Source organism: Pelophylax lessonae (genome assembly GCF_965119305.1).
Source record: "Pelophylax lessonae genome assembly, chromosome: 5".
In the NCBI taxonomy this organism is placed as follows: Eukaryota; Metazoa; Chordata; class Amphibia; order Anura; family Ranidae; genus Pelophylax; species Pelophylax lessonae.
Window position 1 is genome coordinate 34,036,754 of NC_138772.1, and position 27,194 is coordinate 34,063,947.

The 27,194-nt window shown below is 41.4% G+C and overlaps 1 protein-coding gene across 2 annotated transcripts in view; it reads left to right on the forward strand.

Moving 5' to 3' along the window:
- CRHR2 (corticotropin releasing hormone receptor 2) overlaps positions 1 to 26,713 on the forward strand; it is a 512,276-nt gene extending 485,563 nt beyond the window's left edge. For both annotated transcript variants that reach the window (XM_082259069.1, XM_082259070.1), the window contains 4 exons: positions 963 to 1,048; positions 1,666 to 1,801; positions 6,023 to 6,064; positions 26,494 to 26,713. In XM_082259069.1, coding sequence (XP_082115195.1) covers positions 963 to 1,048; positions 1,666 to 1,801; positions 6,023 to 6,064; positions 26,494 to 26,634 — 405 coding nt within the window. In that variant the 3' untranslated portion in view covers positions 26,635 to 26,713. The remainder of the gene's footprint in view (positions 1 to 962; positions 1,049 to 1,665; positions 1,802 to 6,022; positions 6,065 to 26,493) is intronic.
- The last annotated feature ends 481 nt before the right edge of the window (positions 26,714 to 27,194 follow it).

The window sequence follows — 27,194 nt, forward strand, 5'->3', positions numbered from 1 at the left end:
CAATTGACGTCATTGTTAGAGATTTAGAATTTAAGTGATAAAAGTCTCTGAAATACATTTGAAATATACATATTGTAATAATGTTCTTATGAAAGGCTATTTCATTTTGACTTTGACAAGGACAGAGAAACCATTTTGCTACGTTTCTATTTCTATTCTGAGATTTGAGTGCCTATGTTAGGATGTTGGGTGGAGTTATGTGTCAAGAACATATATGTAAAGAGTAGGAGGTTACTTTTATATTTAGAAGAACTACTACCTTTTTGGTATATACTTTTGCTGACATTGAACTTACGAACAGCATAACAATTGGGAATTGAAACGGTAGCCAGAGAAGGAATACCACCTTATTCTGACACGTAACATCTGTACCTTCTCTCCTTTTGATGCTTGATGTTAAAGATAATAATATATGCCTTGCTTGCTTTGAAAGAATAAACAACTTTTCTAAAGAGTCATGACAGCTGAGAAGTCTATTTTGAACAGTCATCAGAGGTATAAATTTAAGGTAACTTACATGTGGATAAACGCTTTCCAGCATATTCAACAAATCTGGAGCAAAATCTGGAGCAAAATCTGGAGCAATCACAGTGAATCCACGAGTATTTGTTGCAAACCAACAAGATGGCCACCACATCCCCGGCTTTATGCTCGTCATACGTCGCTGGCTCCTCCCTATGCGTTTTGTCACAATATGACGTCGTCAGGGATGTAAGCTGGGTTCCACAGGGCCCCCCAAACAAAGTGACTCCCGCCACAGGATCAAATAGTTATTTTCCCCACGATAGATAAATAGATAGATAGAGAGATAGATAAGACAGACAGACAGGCTTATTTTTACTATCTCCATGTGTAAGTTGGTTTTGTATGTATTTTGGCAGTTTCTCCTGACACTGACGATACATTGTGGAAATAGAATATTTGCAGAGTTATCTGAATAATGCTGTTTATTTATTTTGCAGATCAATTTTGTTTTCTTATTCAACATAGTCAGAATATTAATGACAAAGTTAAGAGCGTCCACCACCTCGGAGACCATACAGTACAGGTAGGTGTCCTCTATACAGGACTTTTATGCTGCAATGACTGATACCCCAGCAGACACCTAGAAAATCCCAACAATAACAGCAAACACTAATATCTTGGCTGACTTGAATATCAGGACTTTTATAAAGTACCTTGAGGTTAAATCAGACCTCTCAGTGCGGATACAAGTCTGCATTGTGTACATTCCAGACATGTCACAATGTACTGTATCTTCTTAAAAACAAAAAAAAAAAAAAAAAAAAGCTCCACTTTTCCATTTAAAAAATTAAATAAAATTTTACTCCAAGTCCAGTGACTTGGCCTAGGCTGCGATGATGTCATCAGTCTTCCACATACAGGAAGAAGCATTTCATCAGTCTCCCCTCCTTCAGTGATCTGTAACTTTGTAGCAAGTTACAGAGGCTGCAGCAGGGACTGATCTGTGTCCGACATGTTTAGACACAACCAAGAACTGCATGTCAGTTCAGGACATAGATGGTTGCCCTGTGTGATTCCCAAACAAAGATGGCGCTGTCCATCTGGAGAGAAGAGATGTGGACATTGCTGGGGAGGGGGGAGTACTGTGATCTCTTTAGCAGGTAATGTGTTGATTTATTCCAATTTTTTTGTGTCTTGCAGGAAAGCAGTTAAAGCCACTCTAGTCCTCCTCCCCCTGCTGGGAATCACATACATGCTTTTCTTTGTTAACCCGGGAGAAGATGATGTCTCTCAGATCGTCTTTATTTATTTTAATTCTTTTCTTCAGTCTTTTCAGGTAATTCAATTTAAAGTGGGTTGCTGCATTGTCATTGGCTTGTCAGAGTTGATAATAATTGATACAGGATGTAGACATTAAAGCTAAGATCCAGCTACAGTGCCTATGTGCTAATAAGGGGCATTCTGATAGGAGAAGAGGACAGAGCGACAGAGAGATAAGCTCATCAGCAGGAGCCATGCTAGAATTCTGAAAGGCTTAGAGAATCACGTATTTGTTCCTTTTTTTAGTGTTATTGTAAGAAAAAGAGCCAAAAATATTTTTTAAAAATAAAAAAAAGAATCCTTTCATTTAATTTTAAATAATAAAAAATATATATATTATAATTATATATATATATTATATTAATATATAATATTGTGTGTATATATAAATTTTAGTGTTATTGTAAGAAAAAGAGCCAAAAATATTTTTTAAAAATAAAAAAAGAATCATTTCATTTAATTTTAAATAATAAAAAATATGTATATTATAATTATATATATATATATATATATATATATATATATATTAATATATAATATTGTGTGTATATATAATATACAAATAAATAATATATATAAATGTTATGACTAAGGCCTCAAAGGCTGAAACACGTCAACTGATTTCATCAGCAGTTATGTTCTGCGGTTCCTGAATAAAGATGAAGATTTTTTTAAGCGCAACTACTGGTGTGCGGATCATCTTTCTATACCAGATTCTGTGTGCATCAGTTTTGGTAAATCTCCTCTACTAGGGTTGATATACTAAAGGCAAATAGACTGTGCACTTTGAGAAAAGTGAAGTTGCACTCAGCAAGTGTAGTTGCTCCAGAGCTTAGTAAATGAAGTAAAGCTTCACTTTGCAAATAATACCCAATCACAGGCAAGGAAAATTTAAAGAACAGCATTTTTGCTTGCACATGATTGGATGAGGGTAGTCAGCAGAGCTTCTGCTCATTTACTAAGCGTTGGTGCAAATGCACTTTGCAAAGTACGCAGTCTATTTTTCATTAGTAAATCAACACCAATGTGTCTAAAAGGTTTATTTCCTTTAATTGTCAGCTCCATCTAGTGGTCATAATAAGGTATTTTCCTGTTATCCTGTATTTCAGGAAAAAAAATACCGCATTATGGCTACTAGATGGAGCTGATGATCATAGAAAATACAAATATTTGACGGGATACATATAATTAAAGGGATCAACGGTTATGGCTGTGCAAATGCTGAGACATTCGCACAGTCAATTCTTATATAAATAGCCCTCTGGTTGTTGTAATGTTAACAACCAGAGGGCATAGTAGAAAAATTAGCATTTTTTTTAGCTTTATGTCTTTTTTCTATAACTTGAATAGAAAAAAAACATCTTTACAATACAATATCATCAAATGAAAGCCTTGTTTGTCCTGATTAACCACTTCTGGACCGGAAGGTTTTGCCCCCTTAATGACCACGCCATATTTTGCGATTCGGCACTGCGTTACTTTAACGGACAATTGCACAGTTATGAGACGCTGTACCCAAATAAAATTTATGTCCTTTTTTATCCCATAGATAGAGCTTTCTTTTGGTGGTATTTGATCAACTGTGCGATTTTTATTTTTTGCGCTATAAACCAAAAAAGAGCGACAATTCTGAAAAAAAAAAAAAAAACAATATTTTTCACATTCTGCTATGACATTCCAAAAAAATTAAAAATCTAAATTTTTTAACATTTTAGGCCAATTTGTTTTCTGCTACGTATTTTTGTTAAAAAAAATCTCAATAAGCGTATTTTGATTGGTTTGATGGTATACAGAACGTCCTCCCAGATATGTCATCTCCTGCCTTGATTGGCTCACTGTTTTCCCAGAAGTCTACACTAAGATATGTCAGATTTTGGGCATCCCCTGCAACAAAAAATTTATTTTTTTGGGGGAGATACTTCCAAAGGGAAATCATGTCCAATGGGATGCAGACCCTGCCATTTTCCTCATTAGAGCCCTGCAAGTGCAGCAGCTAATTAATAATTATAAAGTCTCTCCCATTCACATTCATTCACATGGACACAGACAAACAAACCGCTAATTCTTTAGAACAGTGTTTCTCAACTCCGGTCCTCAGGTCACACTAACAGGCCAGGTTTGCAAGAAAACTGAAATACATCCCAGGTGATATCATTTGCTGCTCAGTGATTGCAGTATTCTAGTCTGCATCTCCCCAAGGTAATACTTAAAATCTGGCCTGTTAGTGGGCCCCGAGGACCGGAGTTGATAAAACACTGCTTTAGAATAATGAAAGGTAGGAAGCTGCAACAGAGTTTGTTAAAGGGTAACTCCACTTTCGTGGGGGGTTAAAATAGCAAATAAAGAAAAAAACAATACAGCGTATACTATTGCGACACAAATCATATTGTAATTGAATGTTATTAAAAATGACCTTTCCTTTTCAATCTGCAGCTGTTGTAATTTTCTGAAAATGCAATGCAATATGGCCGCCTGGAGCTGTTCTGCACACAGAATGTATACTGACCACACCCCCAGAAACATCATTTCCTGCTTGTGTGATTGGCTCACCCTCTGGGTGATCTCTGTACATTACAAGGATTATAACAAACTTTGTTGCAGATTCCTACCTTTTGTTATTCTGAAGAAATCCTTGTTTGTTCCTCTGTGCTGAGTGGGTCAAATGGGAGTGGTTTCATAATTATCTATCAGCTGTGGCAGCTGCAGGGCTCTAATGAGGAAATCTGCTGGGCCTGCATCCCTTTAGACGTATTCCTATTGGGAATATCTCACAAAAATGACATTTTTGTTGCAGGGGATGCCAGAACTCCGACTTGTATCTTAGTGCAGACTTCTGGGAAAATTGGTGAGCCAATCACACAAGCAGGAAATGATGTTTCTGGGGGTGTGGTCAGTATACATTCTGTGTACAGAACAGCTCCAGGTGGCCATATTGTATTGCATTTTCAGAAAATGACAACAGCTACAGATTGGAAAGGAAAGGTCATTTTTAATAACATTCAATTACAATATGATTTGTGTCACAGTTGTATACACTATATTGTTATTTCTTTATTGCTATTTTTGTCCCCACAAAAGTGGAGTTACTCTTTAACCACTTGCCGACCGCCGCACGACTATCTACGTCGGCGGTCAGCCCCTCACAGGCAAACTAACGTAGGGCTACGTTGCTTGCTTGTGAGGGTCTAGGGAGCGAGCGCGCGCCCCCGGAGGCGCGCTCCCGCTCCCGCGTGGTCACGGACCCCCCCGCGCGTGTGACCAGAGGACCCGATGTCCGCCGGCCACTCTGCGATCGGCGGGGGAGAGGGAGAATGTCAGGCAGCTTGTGTAAACAAGCCACCTGTCATTCTCCTCGCTGTAAAGACACTGATCACATGGATCTACTATGTAGATCCGTTGATCAGTATCCTTACAGCTCAAGCCACAGCCAATCACAGTAGAAAGCACGCCCCTAGGGACACACACAGCCCCTCCCTCCCAAATAAAGTTAACCCCTTCACTACCAGTGTATTTTTACAGTAACAGTGCATATATATAGCACTGATTACTGTAGAAATGTCACTGGTAACCCTAAAAGTGTCAAAAATGTCAGTCAAGGGTCCGATCTGTCCGCCGCAATGTCGCAGTACCGCAAAAAAAAACGCAGATCGCCGCCATTACGCGTTAAAAAAAAAAACAACAAAAATGACAAAAATCTTTCCCTTTGTTAGTAAACGCAATAACTTTTGCGCAAACCAATCAAAATACGCTTTTTGCGATTTTTTTTTACCAAACATAGGTAGCATAAAACAAATTGGCCGAAAATGTTAAAAAATTTTGATTTTTACATTTTTTTTGGGGGGACTTTCATATAAAAAAATGTGAAAAATATTGTTATTTTTGCAAAATTGACGCTCTTTTTTTGTTTATAGCGCGTGATCAAAAAATCGCACAGGTGATCAAATACCACCAAAAGAAAGCTCTGTTTGTGGGGAAAAAAGGACGCCAAATTCGTTTAGGTACAGCGTCGCACGACCGCGCAATTGTCCGTTAAAGTCACGCAGTGCCGAATCGCAAAATACCCCCTGGTCGGAATGGGGGTAAAATCTTCAGGGGCTTAAGTGGTTAATGTAGATTGTAGAGGATTGAGTAATATATTGTCATCTCTCAGTAAATTTTACTTTGCTTGTCTTTTCTGTCTATAAGAAATATCTGAAATGTAGAAGAAATAATTTTCTTGTGTTTAATTCTTTTTCAGGGGTTCTTTGTATCAGTATTTTACTGTTTTTTGAATGGGGAGGTAAGTGTGCCAATATAAGTCTGTAAACCCCTCAGTAACTAAACATTGGGCTATCCTATAATTCTTTAAACATTTTGAAATAACAAACATTTCTTGTGAATAGCGAGGAGCAGATTGAGTTGCTGACCCACAGCAAGCAGATGTTATGTATGGATCACAGGATCTGCCTAGGCACAAAATGAACTCATAAAGGGCCCTTTACACCCTCTGTTAAAGTGGTTTTAAACCCTTCCATACACCCAGTGAAGTGACTGATACACAGAGAATTAACAAATCCACCTACATAAGTTGTACCTGTTTATTTGCAGTCTTCTCTTCTCTACAGCCCTTCAATGTGCAGAACTTATACAGCTTGTCTGAGCTGTCAGAAAGCAGGGGGCGGGAAGCTGAAGTTACACTCTTCAGAGCTCAGTGAGAGCTGATTGGAGGGAAGGGACACCCCCCCTCACACAGCACACAGGGATAGAGCTGAGGCTTTCAATCACAGGCTGTGTGCTGGAGTCCCCTCCCCTGTCACTTTTTTACCTCTTGGTGTCAGGAAAACTTGTCAGAAGTGACTCATGCTGATAGCAGAGGAAGGAGGCAGCAGACAGAAATGACAGGCTGCATTCACACCTGAAAGGTATAACATATACACAACGTTCGACCTGCACCAGTGAAAGAGTCAAGTACATTCGATCTTATGAAAAAAGTTTCAACTGTGGCTGTAGGTAGTCTTTTTAGGAGGTATGCAGGATAGTTCAATCCCTGGGGTTAGTGGAGATGGATGGTGGAGGTGGCTACTTGCATTCACACGTGAGAATTGTGCTTTTGAGCATTTTTTTTTTTTTGGGTGGGGGGGGGGGGGGGGTTTGGCATTTGCATGGGCGTTTTAAAACATTCTTATTCAACGTTTTTAAAGCGATTATGAGCTTTACGTTTTTTATTAGCCAATAGAGAAAAATATTTATTTCACCATGTGTTGCTGTTTTTCACCTTTTTGTCCACTTTTATTCATTTTTTTATTTTTATTTATTTATTTTTTTAAAACGTTTTTTTTTTTTTTGTAAAGGGTTAGGTGTTAATGGTTAGGGGTTGGAACATTTATTTATTATTATTATTATTTATTTACTTTTTATTTATTTATTTTGTTAGGTTAGGGGTTAATATTAGGGTTAAGAGTTATTATTAGGGGTAAATATAAGGGTTAGAAGTTGGGGTTAGGATTTTTTTTATTATTTATTTTTATTATAATTTTCTTATTTATTTATTATTATTTATGAATTTTATTTATTATTTATTTTTATTTAATTATTGCATTTGAGCAGAAAAACTCTCAGAAACGTGCAACCAAATGCGCTAAAACACTCATGAATCAAGCATTTCCATGGAACAAAAAAAAAAAAAAAACTCTTCAAAAACATACCAATCTGCCCAATTTAAGGGTTAGAAGTTGGGGTTAAGGTTTTTTTTTTTCATTTTTTTAATTTATTTTTATTATAATATTCTTATTTATTTATCATTTATTTATTATTATTTTTGAATTGTATTTATTATTTATTTATTTATTATTTATTTTTATTTAATTATTGCATTTGAGCAGAAAAACTCTCAGAAACGTGCAACAAAATGTGCTAAAACATTCATGAATCAAGCATTTCCATGGAACAAAAAAAAAAAAAAAGCTTCAAAAACATACCAATCTGCCCGATTTAAGGGTTAGAAGTTGGGGTTAAGGTTTTTTTTTTTTCATTTTTTCAATTTATTTTTATTATAATATTCTTATTTATTTATCATTTATTTATTATTATTTTTGAATTGTATTTATTTATTTATTATTTATTTTTATTTAATTATTGCATTTGAGCAGAAAAACTCTCAGAAACATGCAACAAAATGTGCTAAAACATTCATGAATCAAGCATTTCCATGGAACAAAAAAAAAAAAAAAAAAGCTTCAAAAACATACCAATCTGCCCGATTTAAGGGTTAGAAGTTGGGGTTAGGGTTTTTTTTTTTATTTATTTTTATTATAATTTTCTTATTTATTTATCATTTATTTATTATTATTTATAAATTGTAATTATTATTTATGTATTTATTATTTATTTTTATTTAATTATTGCATTTGAGCAGAAAAACTTTTGGAAACGTGCAACAAAATGCGCTAAAACACTCATGAATCAAGCATTTCCATGGAACAAAAAATAATGCGTCAAAAACACACCAATCTGCCCGATTTGAGCTACAAAAAAAAAAGCTTCAGAACTTGTAGTGCAACCATCTCAATAGAGAATAGATGATTTATTTTTTTTCTCCTCCAGCGTTTTGGAGCTTCAAGCCACAAAACGCTGAGGTGTGAATGAGGCCTTAGTGGTCTGGACTGAGACAAGTACACACTATAGAGGGATATGCTTTATTCATATTTTATGTCTAAGCTTTACAACCACTTTAGGCTCCATTCACACCAATGCGCTTTTTTGTAAATGCTTTTTTTCAGAAATGCAGGATATTTTTTTAACATGGGTTCCTAATTCCTATGGGACACATTCACATCAATGCATTTTTGTGCCTTTGCGGTTTCGGAAAGAGTCGGGGATTTTTTATAAATGCAAAACGGTGCTTTTTTGATTTAATAGACTTCAATAGAGAAGCTGCAGAAAAGTATGTGGTGCGTTTTTACCGTTTTTTTTTTTTTTTTGCCACAATTTTGTGTTTTTTAAAAACTGCCCAACAGCAAATTTCCCTCCCCAAAAAAAGCATAAAAAATTGCAAAATCGTGGTTACAAAATAAGTGGAAAGCACAGCAAAAAGCACTACAGAAATGCTCAAAAGCAACATACATAGAAGAAAGAAAATTCCCCTCGGTGTTGGGACTTTTAAGGCATTGTATATTGGATCATGACAAATGGAAAAAAAAAAATATGTAAATAAAACGAATGTTTATTCATAAAAAAATAAAAAAAGATTATAAAGGAGCCTGGACTTCCAGCAGAAGACACCGCATCGTACACCAGTCTGACATTGGTAGGTTTCCGTGGAATTTTATAGGTGTACCAGTTTCGGCACATTTACATCACTATTTGGGACTTTCAGGGACGGAGTCCTTTTGGGTCTCAGTGATATCTATTTCACGGATTTGTGTCTTTTCCACAGAAAATCCGAGGAACATTATAAGATCCTAAATTCGGGCCATTGTCTTCTTTCTTAACAATCCTCTATACAGCTTGTCATATATTGGGTGGACAGCCAGAAATACCAGACCTCGTTTTTAGGAAGATACATATATCCACATGTCTTGCTCTGTGATTGACTTGTAGTGAAATTATGACTTCCTCCAACCGACGCGTTTCAAACTCCTGATGAAGGAGAGCAAAACACGTCGGGTGGAGGAGGTCGCAATTTCATCACTGCACCCTCCACAGTCGGTGCATTTTCACTTCACAGCTATTGTGCTGTATCTACACTGTTATGTATCTTATGCATTTTTTGTATCTTCGCTTGCATGTGTAACTATTTTGTAATCTTTTTTTATATTTTTCTATGGATTAATAACATTTGTTTTATTTACATTTTTTTTTTCATTTGTCATGATCCAATATACAAATGCCTTAAAAGTCCCAACACCAAGGGGGATTTTCTTTCTTCTATGGCAGTGATGGGGAACCTCGGCAACCCAGATGCTTTGGAACTACATTTCCCATGATGGTCATGCACTCTGCAGTGTAGTTGAGCATCATGGGAAATGTAGTTCCAAAACATCTGGGGTGCCAAGGTTCGCCATCATTGTTCTATGGTATACAAGGGATGTGACAAAGGCAGAGTCTAACCACCAGCATCTCTGAAAAGCAACATGCATAGGTGTGAATCGAGTCTAAAGGATGAGGTTCGGGTTTAGCTGTTACCACGGGTTTGAGCCGAATTGTTTGGGTTTGGGATTTGTGATCCTGGTGAATTTCTGCGTATATTCACCTGGGATATTTTTTTTTTGGAAACCACGATGCACTTGGCCTTTGAACTACAAAAGAAACATTGGTCAGGGGGACTTTGAATGAGGCTAATCACACAAATAATCAATATTTGTAAAAATAATAAATGATACATTTATTGCATAATACTGATATGAAAGCCATTATCAAACGTGATAGGGTAAGTAAAAAACAATTCAGTGCTAGGACAAGGCCGTCCAGCGCCCAGGGCAAAGATGCCAAACTGCACCCCCTCCTTCCCTCATGGTTAGGGTGCCCAAATCCCTGCAAGAAATCATTGCGCCCAGGGCAGCCGACCCTCCTGCCCACCCCTTGTCCCACCATACGTGATGAGCCTCCATCCCAATATAGTACAACAGAAGAAACATTGGTCAGGGGACTTTGAATTAGGCTAATCACACAAATAATCAATATTTGTAAAAATAATAAATGCTAAATTTATTGCATTAAACCGATATAAAAGCCATTATCAAACATGATAGGGTAAGTAAAAAAGAATTCAGTGCTGGGACAAGGCCATCCAGCGCCCAGGGCAAAGATGCCAAACTGCACCCTCCCCCCCTCCTTCCCTCAGGGTTAGGGTGCCCAAATTCTTGCAAGTAATTATTGCGCCCAGGGAAGCCGTCCCTCCCGCCCACCCCTTGTCCCGGCCCTGGTGGCACCATATGTGATGAGCCTCCATCCCAATATAGTACAACAGAAGAAACATTGGTCAGGGGGACTTGGAATGAGGCTAATCACACAAATATTTGTAAAAATAATAAATGATACATTTATTGCATAATACTGATATAAAAGCCAACATCAAACATGATAGGGTAAGTAAAAAACAATTCATTGAGCTGTATCATAATCGCTGGTCAACATAATTATCACAAAACAGTATGTATACACATATGAGTAAAGAACATTGCATAGCAATTTGCAAGCGTAAATAGAGTAGCGGAAAAAAATTATCCAAGCATGTCTAGGCATCCTATAACTCTACGCGTTTCGTGGATTGATCTCCACTTCTTCAGGAGTAGATGCAGAGAATAAAGTATGTCAGCTCAGTTTAGAAAGGAAAGAGAGAAGTCGGGAAGCACTGTGGGAGGGGGGCGCATGGGGGAGCACTGCCGGAGCAACATGGCGTTGGCGGTGGGCCTGACATTCGCCCCAGAGTAGGGATGTGGGTGGGTGGTGCGGCATGAGCACTTCATGCCCTTTGGCTCCCTACATCGGTGGATATGATAAATCTTCACTCATACTAAGGATATTACTTAGCACTGCTGGCTATCTGGCCAATACCCTTGCACATATGCCTATGGACCCCCGTTGGACACGTCAGCCCGGTCCGCCCCGCCTCTTCCTTCTCTGTGGGGTTTGGTAGAGTCTGGCTGCCTCAGTCCCCTGGGGTATATGCTCCCCAGCGCGCCCCCTCCCACAGTGCTGCCAGCAGTGGCCGCTGGTGCTCCATGGGCGGGTGTCAGACGGACCACACCAGCCCGCCCACCATACCCCACCGGACCACACCGGCTCCAGCCCACACACCATAACCCCCCTCCATGGACCACACCAGCTCCAGCCCGCACTCCATACCCCCCACCCCTGGACCATACCAGCTCCAGCCCACACACTATACCCCCCCTCCCAAGACCACACCAGCTCCAGCCCGCACAGCATACCCCCCCCCCCAGACCACACCAGCTCCAGCCTGCACACCATAAGCCCCCCTCCCCGGACCACACCAGCTCCAGCCCACACACCATACCCCCCCTCCCCAGACCACACCAGCTCCAGCCTGCACACCATACTCCCCCCCCCCCCGGTTGCTCACCCTGGACTGAGATGTGGAGGGCAGGCAGCGGCGGCTTCCCCCTCAGTCTCCTCCTTGGGTTGGGCTTCCCCTGCGTCTCCTCCCTCCTCCTCCTCCACCAATAGGATGGCTTCTCCTTTCGGCCAATCGGGAAACGGATCTCAGGACCTGCTTCCTGATTGTCCAGGAAGAGAATCCGTGTGACAGTAGCGAATATTCATTCGCCATTGTCACACAACTGGGTGGGCTCGGGGCACAGTGCTCAGCGCCCCGAGCCTACCCTTTTTTTGAAGCCTATTAGAGCCTCTGGCTCTAATCACGTGCTTCAAAAAAAAAAAAATCCCCCATGGGAATCCATGCATCCGGCGCCCTGCATGTAGATTAGGGGGGCAGATGCATGGATAGGGGGGGCGGCACCCCTGCGCCCCCAATGGACGGGCCGCCACTGGCTGCCAGACAGTTTTACGTCGGTATTTTGACGTTAAATACAAGGGGGTTATGGCAGAAGATAGCTGCCATAACCCTGGTATTTTTTTTAAACCGCGGGCTGTCCTCTTTAACATAAGGGTGGTGGAAGGTGGAAGTCTACTAGAACACCTACATTGGGGGAATGGGTGGGAGCTGTGAACTCAATTCATGATCTGGAAGAATTAGCTGCGGTAGCTAGTGAGAATATTGGAGGATTTAAAAAGCTGTGGGAACCGTGGGTTCGTTTTAGGTCTTTGGATATATATATAAGAGCATACAGGATGGTGGAGCAGAATTGGCTTTGTAGGGGGGGAGTTGTGTTTTTTTTTTTTTTGTCTGATTTAATATGATTTAGAATTATTATGTAAAATTGTTGGAGTATTGTGAGTTTCTTTTCTTTTTTGTATTGACTAATAATAAATAAACTTCAAATGTAAAATAAAAAAAAAATTGAGTAAAAAAAAAAAAAAAAAAACAGTGTAAAAATAAAAATAAAAGGCAAAATAAACAGGAAACAAAAAAAATTAAAGCACTCCGTCCCCATTAGCTTGCATGCAAAAGCGAACGCATACGCAAGTCCCGCCCACATATGTAAACGGTGTTCAAACAACACATGTGAGGTATCGCTGCGATCGTTAGAGGGAGAGCAATAATTTCAGCCCTAGACCACCTCTGTAACTCTAAACTGGTAGCCTGTAGAAATTTTTAAAATGTCGCCTATGGGGAGTTTTAAGTACCAATGTTTGTCGCCATTCCACGAGCGTGCGCAGTTTTGGAGCATGACATGTTGGGTATCTATTAAAGCAAGGGGGTTTTTGGTGTCTCACGCCAAGGTAATGGGACTTTATGGGCAAGTGGCATTAATACAAAAAGTCGGTAAGACGAAACAAGAGATGGGCAAGAGGATTAACAAACATATCCAAAGTATGACCATATGCAACTTCCATCTACCACTTGGCAGACATGTTAAAAACATACACAACAATAAAATGCCAAAAGTAACTTTTATCGCCCTTGAGAGAATGCATATACCTCAACGTGGGGGCGATTGGAATAAGAAACTTTTGCAAATGGAGATGCGATGGATCAGACGTCTCAATGCTACAAAATACCCAGGACTTAATGAAACAGAAAGTTTCAGACCGTTTTTGGAAGGTTTTGCCTCTGGCAAAACAGATTAACAAAATATACCATTACCAGTGATCAAAATACATCAAAACTTCCTGCCCAAACCACCCTTTCCTTCCCCCTTCCCCCTCCCCTCCCCCTCCCCTCTTTTTGATGTACCAGACCTGTAAATGTTTACCGAACATCCCCTCTTTGGGGATATCCCTCTGGGCATCATATATTCTTACTGCTGTTAAAATTATCTTAAGAATATTATATATATGAATAATGACTAATTTTCATTACTTTTCCGTTATTCCTTATATTGACATGATAGAAATGTCGTTTTGTATACCGATATGTACATCCTGCTTTAATAGCAAACCATCCTGTATTTTATCCAAACCTGCACCTGGCACGGTAAACCCCTGCCACCCCCAGTGACAGGGGTCTTATTGAGACGGGAAGAGGACTCACAAGATCTTTCCTCCCCCCCCCCCCCCCCCCCCGCACCTGCCGATCACGGCAGGTGCGGTCCCAGATCTCATCATTCCGTGTCGGCGGCCAAAACTGTCAGAACTGACTCGTACTGCGCGCGCATCACCCAGGCGCATGCGCAGTACGAGGCTCCCGAGTCACTGACGGAAAGAGCCGATCAAGCGCGGCGCCTACGGCGCATGCGCGAACGGCTTTATAAGGCCGGGGAGCCGGCGTCCCTCCTCACTTCCCTCTTACAGAGGGAACCGGACGGACGTAGAACTGCATGCTGCGAAGGACCCGATCTCTCTTTCAGACCCTTTCCAAATGTAAGTGTTCACCCTTTACTCCTCGAAGTCACAAATAAAAGATCTTTTTACTCACAAGCTATTACTGTTTGAAATTACTTCATGGACACAAACAAATGATACATTTCAGAACGGGGTAACAACTCATCCCTGGATTGAAACAGCAGAGAGACACGTCCTCTTTACCTTCACCCAAACCCTGCAATTGTAAGTGCTTGGATGGGATATATAGTTATACAAGTATTGATTTGGGAGATGACTTTTTTTTTTTTTTTTTTTTATATATATATATGTATATACATGTATCTCTCCAGGATCCTTTCAAGACATTACTGGACTCCTAATTAGAGATTCATGAACACCTCTTATTTTGGGGGTGAGTGCAATAATGATAATAGTCACTCCTACATAAATATAAATAAATATATATATTACTCCCATTAAACAATATAACATATCCTTCCAGACTGCGGTACCTTACGACTCCTTGCTGCAGGCTGGGTGGATACAGAGAGAACTTCTTTGAATTCTTTGGTTTGCAGAAACAGGATTTTTAAAAAAAAAAAACAAGTATGTACTTTTTAGCACTTTGATACATTTAATATAATTATGTATATTTCCAAAGGAAATATTAAACACCATTATTTGTACTTTTCAGCTGGGTGACAGAAACCTTTGAAAAAGGCTGATATAGCCGAAACGCGTCAGGGAATTATGGATAAAACTCTGTTTAATTGTTCCTGAACATTTGGGACGCACAGAGACAAGAATCCATATTGACTGTCACAAGTTATCACAACTGTCACGGATTCACTTCTAGAATCCTCTCTTCCTACTCTTATCACATTGGGCCTATACCCAACACTAATGCTCACATCTTGATATGCAATAGTATTTTGTTTTCTACAAAGATTGTAAATAAATTTAAATTTTTATATATACAATTTTCCTTATTTCCTTTTTGTATTAATGCCACTTGCCCATAAAGTCCCATTACCTTGGCGTGAGACACCAAAAACCCCCTTGCTTTTTCAGACATAGGGACGGAGGCAAAACTTACCTTCACACCATTTTCAAGATCAAAACCCCCACCCCCTTGTTGGGTATCTATTTACTTGGCGTAACATTATCTTTTACATTATAGAAAACAATTGGGCTAACTTTATTGTTTTCTTATTTTTCTAATTCAAAAAAGTGATTTTTTTTTCCCAAAACAATTGCGTTTGTAAGACCGCTGCGCAAATACGGTGTGATAAAAAATATTGCAACAATCTCCTTTTTATTCTCTAGGGCAGTGATGGAGAACCTTGGCACCCCAGATGTTTTGGAATTATGTTTCCCATGATGCTCATGCACACTGCAGGTAAGGTGAGCATCATGGGAAATGTAGTTCCAAAACATCTGGGATGCCAAGGTTTGCCATCACTGCTCTAGGGTCTCTGCTAAAAAAAATATATATATATATATATATATAATGTTTGGGGGTTCTAAGTAATTTTATAGCCAAAAAAAAAAACGTATTTTAACTTGTAAACAACAAGTGTCAGAAAAAGGCTCAGTCCAGAAGTGGTTTAAAGCATCGCAGTGCCGTATAGCAAAAAATGGCCTGGTCATGAAGGGGGGTAAATCTTCCGGAGGTCAAGTGGTTAATGTGCATCTTTTTACAATTTTTTCTTATTTTTTTTAAAAACCACAACTGGTACACAAAACAGCTTCCCTTAGTGGCGAGCACAAATGATATCCCCCGGCCCGCTGTAAGCTGGTGAATTGCCGGCGACGCAGATGTTTAATGTTTTATTGATTGGAGCTCGGAGAATTTATTTCATTTTGCGGCTCGGTTGGACTTTACAGAAACTCATTTCCTCAACCGAAAAAATTATTAATTGAGTTGACACCTGGATAAGTGAGACCCAAAAAACAAGCCCTACTTTAATCTATAATAAATCAGCCTGGAGACAAGGGTTGAATTTTTCTCTTTGTTCTAATCAGCACGCCGCTCAAAAATGCAGAATCTGAGCATTGAACACATAAGTATAAAAAAAAAAGTATTTTTTATTTCAGTGTCAATTATCATTTTGATACTTTAAACTCTTTGATCTTATTGAAAAGCTAAGTATTGATTTAATGGGTAACTCCACTTTTGTGGGGAAAAAAAAAATAGCAAATTAACCACTTCTGGACCGGAAGGATTTGCCCCCTTAATGACCAGGCCATATTTTGCGATTCGGCACTGCGTTACTTTAACGGACAATTGCGCGGTCATGCGACACTGTACCCAAATAAAATTGATGTCTTTTTTTTCCCAAAAATAGAGCTTTCTTTTGGTGGTATTTGATCACCTCTGCGATTTTTACTTTTTGCGCTATAAACAAAAAAAGCGACAACTCTGAAAAAAAAAAAAACAATATTTTCACATTCTGCTATATAACATTCCCCAAAAAAAATTTTTAAAAATCAATTTTTTTTAACATTTTAGGACAATTTGTTTTCTGCTACATATTTTTGGTAAAAAAAATCGCAATAAGCGTATTTTGATTGGTTTGCGCAAAAGTTATCGCATCTACAAACTACGGGAAACATTTATGTCATTTTTATTGTTTTTGTTTTTTACTAGTAATGGCGGTGATCAGCAATTTTTAGCGGGACTGCGACATTGCAGCGGCCAGAACGGACCCCTGACTGACCAGGCCCTATTTTGCGATTCGGCACTGCGTGACTTTAATGGACAATTGCATGGTCGTGCAACTAACATTGATGTCATTTTTTTCCCCACAAACAGAGCTTTCTTTTGGTGGTATTTGATCAGCTGTGCGATTTTTTTTTTTTTGCACTATAAACAAAAAAAGCGACAATTCTGAAAAAAAAAAAACAATATTTTTCACATTCTGCTATATAACATTCCCAAAAAAAAATGTTAAAAATCAAAATTCTTTAACATTTTAGGACAATTTGTTTTCTGCTACATAGTTTTGGTTAAAAAAAAAAAAAGAAAATCGCAATAAGCGTATTTTGATTGGTTTGCGCAAAAGTTATCGCATCTACAAACTATGGGAAAGATTTATGTAATTTTTATTGTTTTTGTTTTTTACTAGTAATGGCGGTGATCAGGGATTTTTAGCGGGACTGCGACATTGTGGCGGCCAGAACGGACCCCTAACTGACATTTTTGGCACTTTTGGGGGGACCAGTGACATTACTACAGTAATCAGTGCTAAAAATATGCACTGTTACTGTAATAATGACACTGGCAGGGAAGGGGATAACACTGTGGGTGATCAAGGGGTTAAATGTGAGCCTAGGGGGTGCTTTCTAACTGGGGAGTCGTGGCTTGTGAAATGATTACAGAAACATGTGATCCTATATAGAAGAATCACAGGCGCTCTGTGATCATTCCAGAGAGAAGAGCGGTCAGCTGTGTTATAGCGTATACAGTTACAATCTGTATGGCTGAATTCGCATCGCACAGACATCGCATGTCATTTACAGAGCAGTGCGCTCCGAATCACATGCGATGTCTGTCATCGCTATAGTGGGAACCGGGGCTTAATCTACAGCTGATTGATAATTATGAAACCACTCCCATTAGACCCACTCAGCACAGAGGAACAAACAATGATTTCTTTTTTTTCTCAACAAAAGTGAAGTTACTATTAAAAATTAAGAAATAAAAAGGGATTCTGTTCATGTTTCAGTTTATCGGTGCTTAGATGTGGTGGCTGCATTTGTTTTCTGGGTTTTTCCCCCCTCCATTCACCCGGTGATCCTGCCAGTAACGCACTTCCTGCACTAGGATGACAAAAGTTCTCTTCACAAAACTTTCTCCAGACTGCCTGGTAACGGCTGCAGATTGAAGCTCAGAGAAAACAAGCCTGACCTCCGTACTCCTTCCTCCTGAAATATGAATGGCAATATTCTGATTTAATTACAGAATCCTAATTCATTAGCACCTTGCATTTATTATTAATATCCCAGGATTATTAACCGCGGCCGCCTTCAGCTAATTTGCAAAAAAAAAAAAAAAACAGCCAGGACTGAATTCTGCAATCAGTCGGGCGGAGTAATCGGGGGCTGTAATGGGTTTTGGTTACTTTTAACATTTGTGAAGTTATTAGTTTAAAATATTTATTTCACAGATAAACACTAAGAGCCCATTATATGACATTATATGATACCCCATTATATGACATTATATGATATCCCATTATATGACATTATATGATATCCCATTATATGACATTATATGATATCCCATTATATGATATCCCATTATATGACATTATATGATATCCCATTATATGACATTATATGATATCCCATTATATGATATCCTATTATATGACATTATATGATATCCCATTATATGAAATTATATGATATCCCATTATATGACATTATATGATATCCCATTATATGACATTAAATGATATCCCATTATATGACATTATATGATATCCAATTATATGACATTATATGATATCCCATTATATGACATTAAATGATATCCCATTACATGACATTATATGATATCCCATTAAATGATATCCCATTATATGACATTATATGATATCCCATTATATGACATTATATGATATCCCATTATATGACATTATATGATATCCCATTATATGACATTATATGATACCCCATTATATGACATTATATGATACCCCATTATATGACATTAAATGATATCCCATTATATGACATTATATGATATCCCATTATATGACATTAAATGATATCCCATTATATGACATTATATGATATCCCATTATATGATATCCCATTATATGACATTATATGATATCCCATTATATGACATTAAATGATATCCCATTACATGACATTATATGATATCCCATTAAATGATATCCCATTATATGACATTATATGATATCCCATTATATGACATTATATGATATCCCATTATATGACATTATATGATATCCCATTATATGATATCCCATTATATGACATTATATGATATCCCATTATATGACATTATATGATATCCCATTATATGATATCCCATTATATGACATTATATGATATCCCATTATATGACATTAAATGATATCCCATTATATGACATTATATGATATCCCATTATATGACATTATATGATATCCCATTATATGACATTATATGATATCCTTATTCTCCAAAAACAATCCACACACATCCGCTACTTATCATCCCAGTCATTTATTGTTTTATTAGATCGCTTCTTACTGTGTTTTTTCTGCCTCCTTATAATGTCCTTCGTTACCTCTTCATACTCTTCTTTTCCCAGGAGAGGCCTAACTAGAGCCTTCGGGGCCCCAGTGCAAGAGACCGTAAAGGGCCCCCCCTGACCCTGTCCCGGGGCCCTTTCATATGTTCTGTAGCAGGCCCCCCTTTCTGCCATCTTGGGGCCCCCTGCATGGTGGTGGAAGGCATGGGCCTGTGGCAAGTGCGACCCTGGTAGTTCCACCACTGACCTTATTATTACTAGGGGGCACTCTGGAGGCTGTAAGGGGCATGCTGGAGGCACTAAGGGGGCACTCTGGAGGCACTAAAGGGGCAGTCTGGAGAATGTAAAGGGCATTCTGGAGGATATAAGGGTGCACTCTGGAGGTACCCCCTTGGTACCTCCAGAGTGCCCCCTTACATCATCCAGAGTGCCCACTTGCATCATCCAGAGTGCCCCTCTAGTGTCTCCAGTGTGCCCCCCTAGTGTCTCCAGAGTGCCCCCTTACAGTCTCCAGAGTGCCCCCTGCGTCCCTCCAGAGTGCCCCATAGTGCCTCCAGGGTGCCCCCTTACATCCTCCAGAGTGCCTCCAGAGTGTCCCGATAGTGCCTCCAAAATTCCCCCTTACATCCTCCAGAGTGCCCCCCTAGTGTTTTAAGACTGCCCCCCTACAGTCTCCAGAGTGCCCCTTACATCCTCCAGAGTGCCCCCCTAGTACCTCCAGAGTGCCCCCCTAGTGCCTCCAAAGTTCCCCCTTACATCCTCCAGAGTGCCCCCCTAGTGTATTAAGACTGCCCCCTACAGTCTCCAGAGGGCCCCCCTTACATCATCCAGAGTGCCCCTCTAGTGTCTCCAGTGTGCCCCCCTAGTGTCTCCAGAGTGCCCCCTGCGTCCCTCCAGAGTGCCCCCTAGTGCCTCCAAAGTTCCCCCTTACATCCTCCAGAGTGCCCCCCTAGTGTTTTAAGACTGCCCCCCTACAGTCTCCAGAGTGCCCCTTACATCCTCCAGAGTGCCCCCTGCCATCCTCCAGAGTGCCCCCTTAGTGTCTCCAGAGTGCCCCCTGCCATCCTCCAGAGTACAGAAAAAGGGGTTATACCTGCGCTTAGGACAATAAATAATTATAATCAGGTGCTCAGTGAAAAAAATGGGCTGCTGCTGATAGAAAAAGGATAATTCCTTTTAGGTGATTGAATGCAAATGAATCAGCGCTGCTCTTAAGGTTAAAGGACTCTTAATATACTCCTAAGTGTAAAAAGATATAAATGTGAGTAGGTGACTCAACATGTGATCAGCTCTCTACAGAGAGCAAACTACATTTTACCTGCCTAGCACCTATCTAGGAGGGTGCTACATATAGAGATGGTGGCTGGTATGCGGAATTGAGGAGGCGCTAGCCCCGGAGTATAGGAGGAAATGCTGGAGTGGCCCACATCCTATAGGAAGTGCAAGGTTTACACTTCTGAATCTGATCTGATCTGAAAGGCCAAGACCCTACCTGCCTCTGGTAAGTATGGAGGAAAGAGGGGAGAATGATTTGCAGCACTGATCACAGTGAGAGATCACAAATGTCATAAACCTGCACAGTGGACACCGGTCACTTTTAAGCATTTATGAATTGCATTATTTAAGGACTATAGAACAGAAGGAGAAGTTTATGGACGATTCACACTGGCACTTTATTATTACTATTATTAATAATATTTTTCCCTGGATTTTTTATTATTTATGAGATATATATATTCACTGTATTTATTTATTTATATGATACATTTGTGATTTGTTTGAGTTCATTGCTGTTATACAGATATATATTGCTGACACTTTAATTTATATTTATTTGAAATCACAGATTATATTATTCATTTATACTTTTTGTAGATACAGCACTAATATTGTTACAAGAACTTCACATTTATTTATTTGTCTTATACATCATAGACACTATCACATGCATGTCAGAATCATTTAGGCTGATCACATGTTGAGTCACCTACTCACATTTATATTTTTTTACACTTAGGAGTATATTAAGAGTCCTTTAACCTTAAGAGCAGCGCTGATTCGTTTGCATTCAATCATCCTCCCGAGTGCCCCCTTAAAGTCTCCAGAGTGCCTCCCTAGTGTTTTAAGAGTACCCCTTTCAAGAGTGCCCCCCTAGTGTTTTCAAAAGTGCGCCCCTAGTGTTTCAAGAGTGCCCCCCACAGTCTCCAGAGAGCCCCCTACAGTCTCCAGAGTGCCCCCTTAAAGTCTCCAGAGTGCCTCCCTAGTGTTTTAAGAGTACCCCTTTCAAGAGTGCCCCCCCTAGTGTTTTCAAGAGTGCCCCCCTAGTGTTTCAAGAGTGCCCCCCCACAGTCTCCAGAGAGCCCCCTACAGTCTCCAGAGTGCCCCCTTAAAGTCTCCAGAGTGCCTCCCTATTGTTTTAAGAGTACCCCTTTCAAGAGTGCCCCCCCTAGTGTTTTCAAGAGTGCCCCCCTAGTGTTTTCAAGAGTGCCCCCCTAGTGTTTTCAAGAGTGCCCCCCTAGTGTTTCAAGAGTGCCCCCCTAGTGTTTCAAGAGTGCCCCCCCCTAGTGTTTTCAAGAGTGCCCCCTAGTGTTTCAAGAGTGCCCCCCTAGTGTTTCAAGAGTGCCCCCCACAGTCTCCAGAGAGCCCCCTACAGTCTCCAGAGTGCCCCCTTAAAGTCTCTCCAGAGTGCCTCCTTAGTGTTTTAAGAGTACCCCTTTCAAGAGTGCCCCCCCCTAGTGTTTTCAAGAGTACCCCCCTAGTGTATTCAAGAGTGCCCCCCTAGTGTTTCAAGAGTGCCCCCCCCACAGTCTCCAGAGTGCTCCCTACAGTCTCCAGAGTGCCCCCTTAAAGTCTCCAGAGTGCCTCCCTAGTGTTTTAAGAGTACCCCTTTCAAGAGTGCCCCCCCTAGTGTTTTCAAGAGTGCCCCCCTAGTGTTTCAAGAGTGCCCCCCCCCCCACAGTCTCCAGAGAGCCCCCTACAGTCTCCAGAGTGCCCCCTTAAAGTCTCCAGAGTGCCTCCCTAGTGTTTTAAGAGTACCCTTTTCAAGAGTGCCCCCCCTAGTGTTTTCAAGAGTGCCCCCCGAGTGTTTCAAGAGTGCCCCCCTAGTGTTTCAAGAGTGCCCCCCCTAGTGTTTTCAAGAGTGCCCCCCTAGTGTTTTCAAGAGTGCCCCCCTAGTGTTTTCAAGAGTGCCCCCCTAGTGTTTCAAGAGTGCCCCCCACAGTCTCCAGAGAGCCCCCTACAGTCTCCAGAGTGCCCCCTTAAAGTCTCTCCAGAGTGCCTCCCTAGTGTTTTAAGAGTACCCCTTTCAAGAGTGCCCCCCCTAGTGTTTTCAAGAGTACCCCCCTAGTGTATTCAAGAGTACCCCCCTAGTGTATTCAAGAGTGCCCCCCTAGTGTTTCAAGAGTGCCCCCCCACAGTCTCCAGAGTGCCCCCTACAGTCTCCAGAGTGCCCCCTTACATCCTCCTGAGGGCCCCCCTACATCCTCCAGAATGTACCCTTGGTGCCTCCAGAGTGCCCCCCTAGATCCTCTAAAGTGCCCCCTTACATACAGTGCCCCATTACATCCTCCAGAGTGCCGCCTTACATACAGTGCCCCCTTACAATCTCCAGAGTGCCCCCATTGCATCCTCCAGAGTGCCCCCTTAGTACCTTCAGAGTGCCCCATTGCATCCTCTAGAGCACAGGTGTCAAACACAAGGCCCGCGGGCCGAATGCGGCCCCCCATGCCATTTCATGTGGCCCTCGCACCTCTCCTGCAGCTGCAGCACCTCCCTTGTCTCTGCCCCCACCTTGTCTCAGTAGTCGACACCAGAGGACAGAACTCCTATGCCAGATTCTGTGCTTCTCTGTGCTGCTGCAGAAAGGCTCGTCTTTGCAAAACCTCCTTCTCAGCAGTCTGCAGCAGAGAGGAAGGCAGAACTCCTCCTACAGATCCTGCACCCCTCTGTGCAGCAACAAAACCACCTTGTCTCTGCCTCACCTGGTCCCAGCATTCGGGTCCTCCTCCAGACCTTGCACTTCCTTCTTTCTAGATCCAACCGCATCTTCTCCCTGGCAGTAGCACCAGGTATGGGGCTGCATTGTGAGGCAAGGAAGGGTGGGTGACTCTTGACTTCTGATGGTGGGGGGGCTCTTGACATCTCATGTAAGGGGGCGTGGGGTGCTCTGGACATCTAATCCTACAGATATAACCGGCCCTTTGAGGGCAACCATAATGCTGATGCGGCCCGCAATGAAATTGAGTTTGACACTCCTGTGCCCCCTTACATCCTCCAGAGAGCCCCCTTACATGCTCCAGAGTGCCCCCCTACATCCTCCAGAGAGCCCCCTTACATGCTCCAGAGTGCCCCCTTACTGTACATACTCCAGAGTGCCTCCAGAGTCTGGCACTTCTCCAATGGGTTGCTTCCGGAACTGCGCATGCAGAGTTCAACGCTGTTGACAGGACATTTTTTACAGACACTTTTCTCCTGTTTACGGACGGGAGATAAGAGCCTGAAAACACTGCAAACACTGCCCCTGACACGCAGCCATATTGGGGCCCCCCCCACAGTGGCAGAACGCCAGGGGCCGGTCGCAAGTGCGACCCTGGTAGTTCCACCACTGCAACCAAGTTACACATCCAATAGCCTATCTTTGGAGCGAGCAAGGCGGTGCCTACATTCCTACATTGGTGGCTTTCACACTGCTCCGTATCATAAATCCAGTAAAACGCATATGCATAAAAGCTAACCACTGTAAGCACCCCCGCCAGTGTCATACAGATTGTCCCAACTGTTCTAACTGGCACATTTGTCGGTCAGCTTGGCCTGGGACAAGAAGTGAAAAATCAAAAGATTCACTGGAAGGATCAAAAGGCAGGGCTTTTTTTCTCAGAGAATAGGTGCAGGAACTCCCCCTTTCTGAGTCACCCCTTGTCTCCGCCCCCTACCCACCTCCGAGCACCATTCTTTGTCTCCGCCCCCTGCCCACCTCCAAGCACCGTCCCTTAGTTCCTCCCTTTACCTAGAGAATACAAGCTAAGTCGTGTGTATGGAATTTGCTAATGAAAGGCAGTGAAACCGGTCCCTTGCAGCCAGCAACAATATGACCCTCAGCAATAATAGATCTCCCCAGCAACAATGGATCCCTCACAGGTACTTTAAATCCCCCAGAAACAATAGACCTCCTCAGCAACAATAGATCTCCCCAGCCACAATAGATTCTTCACAGTAACGATAGATCCCCTCAGCAACTATAGATACCCCCAGCAACAATAGATCACTCAGTAACTATAGATGCTTCCCCCAGCAACACTAGGTCTCCCCAGCAATGATAGATCCCTCACAGTAAGTATATACCCCTCAGAAACAGTAGATCCCATCAGCAACAATAGAACCCTCACAGTAACTATATATCCCACCAGCAACAATAGATCCCCCCAGCAACTATAGATACCTCAGCAACAATATACCCAACACAGTAACTATAGATGCCTCCCAGCAACTATAGACCCCCTCAGCAACAATAGACCTTCCCAGCAACAATAGATCACTCACAGTAACTATAGATCTCTCAACAACAATAGATTCCCCCCAGTAACTATATATCCCCTCAGCAACAATAGATCCCCTCAGCAACAATAGACACCCCCAGCAACTATAAATACCCCCAGCAACAATAGATTAATTACAGTAACTATAGATCCCTCCCAGCAACTATAGACCCCTTTGCAACAATAGATCTCTACAGCAACAATAGATCCCTCACCGTAACTTTAGATTTCCCCAGAAAAAACAGATACCTTTACAGTAACTATATATCCCCTCAGCAACAATAGATCCCCTCAGAAACTATAGATACCCCAGCAATAATAGACCCATTAAGTAACTATAGACCCCTTTGCAACAATAGATCTTCCCAGCAACAGTAGAGCTCCCCAGCAACAATAGATCTCCCCAGCAACAATAGCTCCCTCACAGTAACTATATATCCCCCCCAGAAACAATAGATACCCTCTCAGTAACTATATATTGCCCCCAGAAACAATAGATCTCCTGAACAACAATAGATCTCCCCAGCAACAATAGTTTCCTCTAAGCAACAATGGATTTCTCCCAGCATCAATATATCTCCCCAGCAACAATAGATCCCCCCACAAGAAAAAAAACTCTTAGCAACAATATATCTCCCAGTAGCCAGTATCAATAGACCCCACAGAAACAATAGATTCTCCCACCAGCAGCAATAGAGCTCCCCTGCAACAATAGATCCCCCAGTAACAATAGAGCCCCCAGCAACAATAGAGCCCCCTGCAGCCAGCATCAATGCACACTCCAGAACATCCCACCAGCAGCTATGGAGCTCCCCAGCAACAATAGATCCCCCAGTAACAATAGAGCCCCCTGCAGCCAGCATCAATAGACACTCCAGAACATCCCACCAGCAGCTATGGTGCTCCCCAGCAACAATAGATCCCCCAGTAACAATAGAGCCCCCTGCAGCCAGCATCAATAGACACTCCAGAACATCCCACCAGCAGCAATGGAGCTCCCCAGCAACAATAGATCCCTCAGTAACAATAGAGTCCCCAGCAGAAATAGATCCCCCAGTAACAATAGAGCCCCCAGCTGCCAGCATTAATAGACACTCCAGCTCATACCAGCAACCCTTGGCATATACATTCAGTGCTGGAGGTGCCAGAACTGCGTTCCTGCTGAAATAAGCCCCGCCCAGAAGTAATAAAACTAGGTTAGAAAACTGCTGCGTCATGCCAGCGACAGGCGGCATCATATCTCTCATTTTTATTTTATTTTGGCACTTGAATGTCAGATTTGTACCGAGAGGTTTTATAATCAGGCACAGCTGTAGCCATTTATCCCATAAAATCCCTGGAAAGTATCTATGTATCTATGTATGTATCTATGTATGTATCTATGTATGTATCTGTGTATGTATCTGTGTATGTATCTGTGTATGTATCTATGTAAGTATCTGTGTATGTATCTATGTATGTATCTATGTATCTTTTTGTCTGCAGACTTCTTTGTTTCTTCTTCATAAAAGTTGCAATAAAAATGTCTGCGTTTTTCAGGTCCGATCGGCCGCCAGGAAGCGGTGGCACCGCTGGCAGGATCACCATTCTCTCCGCGTGCGCGTTGCCCGCGCCATGTCAATACCAACGTCTCCCACGCGGATCAGCTTTCACAGCATAAAGCAGACGGCGGCTGTTTGAATATGGCGGACCTCTGGAGCTTTTTGGGATTTTTTTTTGTATTTCCTAGATTCTCACTGTGACGTGTCAGTGAACAGATCCTACCTTTGTCCCCGGGGGCTTCACAGCAGGGGCCGCGTGCTCAGAACAAATCATAAAGATCCGCGGCGGAGCGCTCCTGATGTTGGATTCGGTATTGTAAGCACAACGTTGGAGACATCTCGTAGGAAGAGCTACGCATTTATAATTAGCGGACGGAGAGTTTCATCCCACGTCTCAGAAGAAAAAAAAAACTGAAAGTTTAAAAATGGACTTTGCAGAAAAAAAATCAAAAATGGTATTCTAGGTAAAAATCTCTTTCCCAGCAGTGTGATGTATGTACTTTGCTTTCCCAGCTGTGTAAAGTAAGTGAATGTGTTTTAAGGAACTGACCCATGGTGGGCCCTGAAGAGCAAAGACCGGCCCCAACCAGATGCCTGCTGCTCATCGCAAATTTGGATAAAACCAATGCAGATTTAGGCTGGCCATAAATTATACAATTTTCCTATGCAAGTTTATTTAGATTTACCTTTAACCAGGGC